At 58.1% G+C, this 9,636-nt stretch overlaps 1 protein-coding gene across 5 annotated transcripts in view; it reads right to left on the bottom strand.

The window, feature by feature from the left end:
• STARD8 (StAR related lipid transfer domain containing 8) overlaps positions 1-9,636 on the bottom strand; it is a 60,606-nt gene that overhangs the window by 21,060 nt on the left and 29,910 nt on the right. Inside the window, exon 1 of one of the 5 annotated variants that reach the window (XM_080553331.1) lies at positions 3,432-3,810. The exons of 3 other annotated variants lie outside the window; for them this stretch is intronic. Coding sequence is in view for 1 of the 2 variants with exons in the window: in XM_080553329.1 (XP_080409455.1) it covers positions 3,432-3,465 (34 nt within the window). In the remaining variant the exon portion in view is untranslated. Of the gene's footprint in view, positions 1-3,431; positions 3,811-9,636 lie in introns of those variants that run through there. One more of the 5 variants, XM_080553329.1, reaches the window with a different exon arrangement.

Below are 9,636 nucleotides of genomic sequence, written 5' to 3'. Positions count from 1 at the left end.
GACATTTGCCCTGATTTGCTGCCTGGATCTACACAAATGCACATATACGTACCGGGGACAGAGAAGACAGTTAAACAGAAGGTGCTGGTGTGGCTGAAGCATCCAGCAGGACTGCAAGTGGTGCCTGTAGCAGTGACTGCACGGCACCAGCAGGAGCTACATGCTTGCAGTTCGCCACCCTTTGACAAGCTAAGAACACCGAGCCACTCCTGCACAACTCAAAGGAGAGAGCTGAAGGAAAAACACGGCACCCAGTTGGGTAGAATAAAAAAGCAGCAGCCCTGCAGCAGCTCTCCACATTTCCCTCTTTCACACACACGCGCAAACAATCCTGGGCCTGCAGTCGGTGAGCAAAGCAGCCACGGGGACAAACAGCAGCCTGCAGGTGTGCAAACGCAATTACTGCGCTCCCGAGGGGCCCGGCAAGGCTCCGACAGCCCTCCCAAGGTGTACGGCTCTGTCAGCTGCGGGGGTTCTGCTCCAAAACGCACGTAAGCACGTAAGCATTTTCTGCAGCCGGTGCACCATGCCAAGAGAGCAGACTCGTGCCTCCTCCTAATTCAGGCCCCTGACAATCCAACCACTGATTTATGGAGCATATGTTCTCTTCCACATGCGTGTTTCTACTCCTCAGGTGGCCGTGGTGGCTGGGTACTCTAATTCTTGATACTGGAAACCCAGAAGAGAAGCAAGATGAAAACAGCTTCTCGGACGTTCAGCAAAACTAATCCTCCTTGCCCATCCTGTATCCCACCCTTTCTAAAATTGCGCTGTTGTTTTCCTGTTGGTCATCCCACGGATCTCACGCGCGCTTTGTTTGGACTAGTGGACGCCGTCCCCGCGGCTGGGCTCTGCCAGAGACCCCCCTGACGGCGCTGGGGCACGGCGCCCGCCGAGGAGGAACCCCGCGATGCGTGTCTTTACCTTGACAAAAATAAGATGCCATTTTTCCACTGCTTGGAAGCGTTTCAGAGCCAGCCCCGCCAGCAAGATGTGCTCGCAGCCCGGTGCCACCTCAGGCACGCCGTCAGGCTGCGCCCAGGGAGCTGCGCCACGGCGCTGCCCTCGCCACAGCACTGGCACTGCTTCAGAGACCCGACACGAGCTGCCACTGAAGGCCAGCAGTCAGGGCGCAGGAAAACTACAGGCGTCGTGCTCTAAAGCCAGGAACTGGTAGCAGCTCAGCTCTCCTCTTTGCAGAGAGCTCTCAGCCCGGTACCGCAGCCGCTGCAGGTTTGTAGCCCCAGGCAGCGCAACCTGCGGCAGCCTCTCCTGCGCTGCATGCCTGGCAGCTCTCCTCAGCTCCCTCCACTTCTGAGCCCAGGTATCACAAAGCATTGATTTGCTTGAGACACGAAGGAATTTCCCCCTGTTTTTGTGCGTTCAGTTAGAAGAACCACCTGTCTCTGCTACCAGGGGAACCCCACGCGGGCTCCCTGCTGCCTGTTGGTGCTGCCCAGAAGCAGAACCCAGCATCACGCAGCCGAGGCACCGGGAGCCCCGTGCGGCCCCTGGGGACGGGGAGCCCGGAGCCAGGGCTGGGCAGGCGCTGCCACAGCCCCAGCACAGGCACGCTTCCCTGCGGGAGGAAACAGGCACCGAGTCCTCGGCAGAGGCACAGGGGCTTGCTTCAGGGCTCTTCTCTTTTTAAACACCGCCATACACAGGTAAGCCACAATCAGGTATTTCTCCAGCTGTGCGCAACAACCTGCCTACCCTTTCTGCCTGCCCACTCCCCGTGTTTCAGATGCTGAAACAGGACCCCGAGGCCGTCCCCCCGCCTGCTTGCGGCGTGCCACGGACCGCCGTTCGCTTTGGCCAAGCCCCGTCTGTCAGCCGGTCCCCGCATCTCCGTACTGCATCTGCTCAGCGGGGAGCTGTGCCGCCGGCGGTGCCCAGCGACTCTGCACAGGTGCCCGCACGTGCTCCTCGGTAACTTGTGCACGATCCCACCGCGCTGCCGGCTCCAGGCTTTTAACAGCACGCAACCCAGCACGGGCAGACAGGTGATGGCCACACCACCCCTCAGCCTGCCCCCAGCACGCTGAGGATTTCATTTACAAAACACGGAGTGTTTTCCCCGCTCCACAGCCTCGCTTCGTGCGAAGCCCACTGGGACGGGCACGGCAAAGCCCGCATCGCCGCGCCCCGCTCCCGCTCCGCAGCGCCTGCTGGTGCGCAGCTCCCAGGCCTCCTGCAGCTCTTCCGGAGAAAACCGCAAATCAAGGCGTAAAAATAAAACATAGGGAACACAGCTTCAAAGCGCAGCCAAATAACGTTTCTCATGCAAATGCAGGCTGCGTGAGCTGGGGCAGGACTTTCACTCCCCCCATAGGATCTCTCCCACCTGGAGCATTAAGGGATTAACAGCAAGTTACAGATCCCCCTTGCTGCCCAAAGCACACAAGCGCTCCGCTGAGACCCTACCGGCATTGCTGGTGCATTGGTCACCGGCACAGCTGCGCGGCAATTCCCGGGCAGGAATTTCCATTTGCTGTGAGCGCGCATCCGTCCCCTCCCCGCCCCGCCGCTCGCCCTGCACCGCGGCGAGGCTCTTTCCCTCGCCTCCCCCCTCCTTCCTGTCCTCCCGTCCTCTATCTGAAAACGGCCTTTCGACGAGCAGGCGGCGGTGGGCCACCAAAGGTCCCCGTGGCAGGGCGGGCACGTCAGCGTGCCCCGGGGCTCCCGGCCAAAGCGGGCTCTCGACCCCGGGCGCTCTCGCTGCCTGGCCGGGGCTGGGGGCAGCGTGCACAGAACGGCATTTTGGCACGGCCTCAGGAAACAGTCAAAGGTTCCTAAGAGCTGGCATGCCACAGAGTCACAGTGTTTTCACCAGCTTGGCTGACTCGGTGAGAAATAAGCCCAAATATTAAAGAGGCTACAGATCTACTGTGTCTGCAGCATCTTAAGCAGGGAGCGGGGGGGTTGAAATGAAAGCCACACACCACGTAACTGAAACCAGTCTGCACTTTGTCGCATCCATTTCCCCTCTCCTTCCTATCGAGCACAACCGCACCCTAAATATTAGTGCCTTCATCTTATCAGGGGCTTGGGGCTCGCATCCGGGCGAGCAACCGTGGCAGTGACTGCAGCCCCTCGCCCTGCGGGGGGCTTGCCCCAACACAGAAGCCACAGATCAGTTCAAGAAAAAAAAAATAGGAAAAGAAAAAAAGGTAAAGGAAGATCTGTTCTGTTTTTCAAAACAGAAAGCTTAACAACAAAACAAATTGCACCTCCTAACCCTTCCCTCACCCTGCAGTGTAAAAGCCAAAGCAAACTAACTAACTGCAAAGGAAATGCTGTTTTCAAGAAATCTCTGACAAGGAAAAAGGTCATCCCACAGACTTTTCCATCTCCCCCTTTAAAGCATGTTTGTTGGCTGAAAGCTTCTACGGGATGAAAATACAGAGCTGGGGTACGAGCAGACTCACCATGGCAGAAGCTGTTAATCCTGGCTCTGTTCATTGGAGACTGTGCCTTAAATGCAGAAAGGAATATCAGCATGACCACTGCCCTCCTGGCCCCGCTTCAGCCACGCTGGGCACCATCCACGGGCAGCGAGAGGGCTCCTGGCCAAAGACCTTCCCGGCGGCAGGCAGCTGGAGAGCTCCGATTTTTTCCATGCGGGCCTAGCGTACCGAGCTTCTAAAACCTGCCCTTACTGACCCGGCATGCACAGAAAGCCGCCTAATTTCTCTTCAGAAACAAACAGGATATCTACGCCTGTGCAAAAGGCTGAACTGTTTAAATAGCAGGGGTGGGAGTAGGAGGGGGAGAGCGCACGAGAAAGCTAAAGCGATAGCGCATATGCATGCATGTACGCTGCTTAACTATTTCGAGCTCTCTGGAAGGGCTGCCGCAGGCCGGACAGACTGACTGCCCTCCCACGGTGACTCACGGACAGCAGCCGCCCTGCAGCACAGGGGCGTTCCTGTCCCCTGCAGACAGTGGGCGTGAGGTGCCTGGAGCCAGCACCGCGGCCGGCAGGGACTGGACGCCCGCCCCAGCCAGGCAGGCTGCAGCCTTCGGTTGCAATTAGAAAGACGAGGTACTTCGGGTCTCCCTGGGGTGCCCGTGTCGCTTCCTGCAGAGCCTCATTTCGCCGGTGCAGGCTCTGCAGTGGGGCTGCACAAAGCCGGTGGGGAGGCGCGGTGCCGCCCAAACCCCATCAGGCGCCGGCTGCGCGCGTCGCGGGGCTCCAGTCGCACTGAGCGGCTTCTGGTGGCCAGTTGCTGGCAAACCGCAGAGAGCTGCGAGCCGCTCCCAGCCGGGCAGGAGCGCGGGTGGATCCAGCCTTTTCCTACGGGAACCGCGTCCTCTGGGAGAGCTGGCAGAACGGAAAGCAGGGACCGATGCCATCATAAACTTCCCAGTTCCTCAGGATATCAAAGGGGACCAAAAGCTTTGAAGAAATGGTTATTCAGGGAGGAGAATGGGAGTACCTGCTATCCGAGACATACGGACTTGATTGCCAGATTTGCCATATATTCATGGTTTGTGCTCAACGCACCGGTGCTTCACTTTGCCGCGGGAGCATGCCTTCCCTTCACGCAGGCAGGACTCGCGCACTGTCAGGCAGGCTGCAGCTAAGGGGAGCAGCACGCTCCGAATAAGAAGCTTCGGATGACATGGGATTAGCCCCCATAATGAAAAGCACATTCTCTGTAACTGCACTCTCCTCATTCAGCGCTTTTGGCACGAACCGTTTTACAGAACGAGCTGCGAGATCCCCTCGTTGGAGCGGGACCTGGCAGGGGAGCCCTCGGTCCGAACTGCAGAAGGGGACAGCTGATGGAGCGGGCTGGTAGATCTGTCCGAGAGCAGCCCTTGGCAGGGAGTGGGACGCAAACGCCCACACGTGTGGCAGCAAGGGTGTCCCGCTGACACCAGGGAGCCGCCTGCAGATGTGGAGGCGTCTCCGTGGCCATCCAAGTTACCAATGACCATGTGTAAAATTTCCACCGCCACGGGAGGAGCCCGAAGCTGCTTCCAAACGTGATCTCATGTCCTAGCGATGCGAGGAAGCGCCGGGCCTCAGCGGCAGCGACGCCGCGACCCTTCAGTGTGCTGTCAGGGAAGGTGTCGCGGCTGCTGCCGGGCCCAGCCCACAACACGTACTGCAACAACGCTGCTCAAGGATCCCACGAAGCTGTTTCGATGGAGCAGGTTAACGAGATCTCTGAACCGAGCACTCCTGATCCTCCTGGGGCTGAAAGCACCGCCAGACACGAGCCAGCAGCAGACACAGCCAGCCAACGCCAAGTAACAGCCCCGCTTCGCAGCGAGGAAGGCCTTCTGGGCACAGGCCGCAGCAGGCACGCACTGCAGACCAGGGTGATGACCACGGCGGGCTCTCTGAGGGGACAGGCGGCTCCGGACCGGCTCCCAGGTGCCACAGGCACGTCCTGCCCGCTGCCACGGCCTCCCCTCGGCACGGGGACAGCGCTCCAGGTCTCCTCAGGAAGAGCCTCTTCCATCACGGCCCTGGCCGGACCTTCCTGTCGTTAACGCTCCTGTGGCGCCACAGAAGGAAACCAGACCGTAATTTCCAGTTGCAGCAAAAGGGCAGCGGCTGCCTCCTGGGTTTCCAGTCAGCCAACATTTTTAGGTGGGAGAGGAGGGAGGAGAGAGCCTGCGCTGGCTCCAAAGAGCTGGAGGAGACAGCCCGTCCAGTCCCCGTGCCTGGAGCGAACTGAAACGCTGCCCAGGAGAGGAGGCTGAGGGCGTCCCAGCACAAGTAGCTCCTTCCCGGGCACGCAGAAGGGCCCCGTGGCCCCGTCCCCTCGACGAGTGAGGAAGGGGGAGCTGGCAGAGCCCCTTCGGGGGGCTCCCTGGGGAGCTGCTGCCCTGCAGAAACACGGGAACAGGGCCCCAGCACTGGGAGAAGACACGACTCAGAGGCCTGTGGGTTGTGTTCTTGGTTCGTGCTTCTGCTCAAACCAGTCTTTTCCTGGTCACTCTGAAGTACAGCTGCAGTGGTAACGACAGTTTTACCAGATATACCCCACTTCAGCTGACAACAAGCTGGATGGGTTCAAGACCAACTCTCCAGCAGGTCAAACTGCTGCCTTTAACACCAGGTTATTTATTTCCCACCCTGTTTCTGACACCTGGTGCAAAACACAATAGGACTCTCATCCGCAGTGGATACAGCACTGCAAACCATCCCAGCCTCCCCTCAGCTTTCTTCTTTCCACCCTGGTAGGTAAGGCAGACGGCAGTGCTAGAGGCAGGATGCCAACCCCAGGACCACAAAGTTCTCCTCCAGCACCAGAAACCTCCAGACCACGCTGTTGAGATGGGCTGCAGCGGTGACACAAGCACGGCTCTGAGCACATAATCACCGTGATGAGCAAGGGTGGAACCAGGTAACATGGAGCCGAGGTGTATGGAACCGACCTGAGCCCCACAAGCCTTTCTCTTCCCTGCTCCCACTCTTTCCCCATTGGAAGGAGACGGTGGTGGGGCTGGGCTCCAAGCTCAAGGCTTCCTTTTCTTCATGAAGCTAATAGGAGCTGCTGCAGAGAGCAAGCCAACAGACTTCTTGAGAAGTAGTTTTAAAGGATGTCACAGTTTTGTCAAGAGACAAAGGAATATTTTTTAAAAATACAGAAGTCTCCTTGCCAGGAATGTGGGGAATGTCAGGGAATATTACAAAACAGGATGCAAAAGCTGGCCTCGAGCGATGTTATAGACTCATATGCTGACCTGACAGTCAAGATGCTGAATCCCGATGGAAGAAGAACCATGCATCTACACTGGGAATTACGGACCCGCCTCACCTGGCCTGGTCCCGTCTGTCTGCGTCCCACCAGAGAAGCCACCTCTGCCCAGGTCAGCTCTGCTCCCCTCCGCCCCAGACACCCTACCTACAGCCAACACGCCCTGTAACCCCAGGCCCTTAGTGCCCAACGTGGCATTTTCTGAGGAGCAGAAGCAAGCGAAGCCCGGTGGGACACGGCAAGGAGACTGCGCCCGTTGTGGCAGGGGGATCTGAGGATCCACGGCGGGAAGCGCACTTACCTGTAGCTGAAGGACCAGTCTTAAACCCCACACATCTCCTGTAAGCAATGGGACTCTCTCCTTCAGTTCTGCTAATTAACCAAGCACTTCCCAGCCTTCTCAGGGTTTTACACGCAGACACACGCCCTCCTCACACAGCTACCCAGGCTCAAGGGAAGTTATGACGCCAAATGCATTAGACTGACTCCTGTGGCTGCAGACAGCAAGGTCAGAAATACAGGAAGACCTCCCTAGGGTCACGCCAAGGAGAAGCCCATGAGTTAGAAGACAGCAGGAAGCCCTAATTCAACACACCGACCATTCACGGTAGCAGCATTAGAAAACAGAGGTCAGTTACTTGCAAACAAGCTCCTTTTGGCAGGAACAGACATGCTTTTCCCAGCTTCCCTTCCATGTGAAAGTCCCTGTTTAAGCAGAAGGAGATTTGTCACAGCAAGACTTACTCAGGGCTTTTTTGCCTGGCTGAGTATTGACCCGAGAGCACAATGGCCCCGCTTGTGCATGTAGCCCGAAGGGCAACAACAAAGTGAGGAGGAGTCTGCAGCTCATGGAAGACAAATTCCCCTCCTGATGAAGGGCTTACTCATGGGGACTGGAGAAAGTGACTCCAGCCCACGTTCAATGCTCCTCGGGGGGTTATATTAGCAAAGCTTTGAAATAAAATAGTCATATCAGGATCTTCACCTACAGCGAGCCCTCCAGCAAAGCCTCCGCTGCAGCAGCCAGGTGGGCACCGTCCCGCAGCACAGCCACTGGGCAGGAATACAGAGGGAAAGGCTTTCCGAGCTGCTCCGGGCTCCTTGGCCAGCGGGCAGCCGGCCGGGAAGGGTGCTCGGGCAGGGCTCAAAGTCCCCCTGAGCGCCCGAGCGTTGCGGAGCGAGGACCTTGGCAGCAATATCCACCTTTCCTGAGCCTCGGGGCAGCTCCCAAACCGTGGAGCCTCCCATTGCCACCTCAGCCCCGCTCATGGATGGCTTGCACGGAAGCATTTCATTCACCTAAGCTTCCACAGCATTCATCCTCATGTCTTTCAGAACAATGCTTTAAAATATTGACACCTTCTCAAGCCATGCTCACTGGCATGCGGTCGTTCTTCTGTTGATGTTTCTCAGGAAACCTTTGCCTCAGAAAACTTCTACCTCAGAGCTGCAGGCTAACGTCACTTGTGGTAAATCAATCAGCTCACTACTTTCTAGGACTCATCCGTGTCTATTTTTATGAGTCACTAATTTTTGACTCTCACACATTTTCTGAAGGGACTCGGAGCCCTTAATGCACACTGGGTTTTCACAAGTGGTTAGAAAACCGAGTGCTGAGCTGCCTTGAAAGATCTGCTGCACAAGTCTCTGCTCCTGTTCCTTTGCAAAAAGCCAGCCCCTGCGCTCCAGCGGGGCTTGCTCAGCCCCGATGGCACCAGCACGCCGACCGCAGCACCCGCACCGCGCTTCTGTGCGGGACGCCGCGCGATGCAGCGCGGGCACGTGCTGTGCTGAGCGCCCCGCTCCACCTGCCCCGGGGGCACAGCCAGGCAGCCCCCCGGGAGCAGCAGTGCCCTGTCCCCCCACACTGACGTGCTCCACCAGCACCACCGGCTCTAGCAGAGCTTGCCCGTGTTCCTTTTTCCTTATTTGCTCTCCTTCTTTACGAGCCCTGCCCGCTGTTACTATTTTTCCCATTCGGATAAGGAGCCGTTACTGGATAAATTACACGTGCCAGCCCGCTGGGCCGGAGAGATAAGGCAGCAGGAAGTGGGGTGCCCGCAGCTGGCACCACGTCCCCCCAGCCACCCCCAGCCCCAGCAGCTCCGCGACAGAGGCGGATTTTGGCGCCCAGCGAGCACCCAGGCTCAGCGCCCTGGTCCAGTGCAGCAGGAGCCTCCTCTCCGCCGCCCTGCCCCAGGCACGCCGAAGGGGACAACGGGGGCATGACTTGCAGCAGGGAACTGGGAAAAAAGCGTCCAAGCCCCTGTTATACCATCCAACACCCCAACCGGCTCCGGAGCCTGGCAGGGTGACAGAAGTGCCTCTATAATGCACACAGCATTGCACAACATCTAGTTATATTTATCCATGCTGCCAGGAGACGTTTACAAGCACAGCCCCTGTTGGAGGAGTGGCACGCACGGCCAGAAAGCAGGAGATTTCGCCCAGGGAAGCAGCTGGGCAGGTGAGTGACTCTGCCAGTGCAGAGAGAAGCCCAAGGCCATCTGAGATCACTGCCTTTGTGTTTAATGAGGAGATTGGGATCACGGAGGCTTCAGGTCTCACGAGGCAGGACTCCAGCCTGACCCAGGGCCAGGGAGGGCTCTCCCTGCCAAGGCAGATGTTCTCAATTCACCGTGCTTTCCTCCTCCCCATGGAGACGGAAGATGAAATGTCAGCGAACCTTATCAAACACAAATAATTTCAACTTCTGACCTTTTATCCTCTACCTTCCCTGACGGCTGTGGCCAGAGAACAGAGACGTGAGCAGTGAACTCCTTCCCCGTGACCCCGCGTGGTGGACCCCAGCCCACCGCAGCATGGGAGGCGCCAGCCCAAAGCACCGCTCTGGCGGAGCAGGGAAGGGGCAGGGACCGTTGCACAAGCGGACAGCTAGCGCAGGGCCTGCTTA

The sequence above is a fragment of the Anser brachyrhynchus genome (assembly GCF_964034855.1).
Source record: "Anser brachyrhynchus genome assembly, chromosome: 13".
Classification (NCBI taxonomy): domain Eukaryota; kingdom Metazoa; phylum Chordata; class Aves; order Anseriformes; family Anatidae; genus Anser; species Anser brachyrhynchus.
This window is presented reverse-complemented; position numbering and strand designations above follow the sequence as displayed.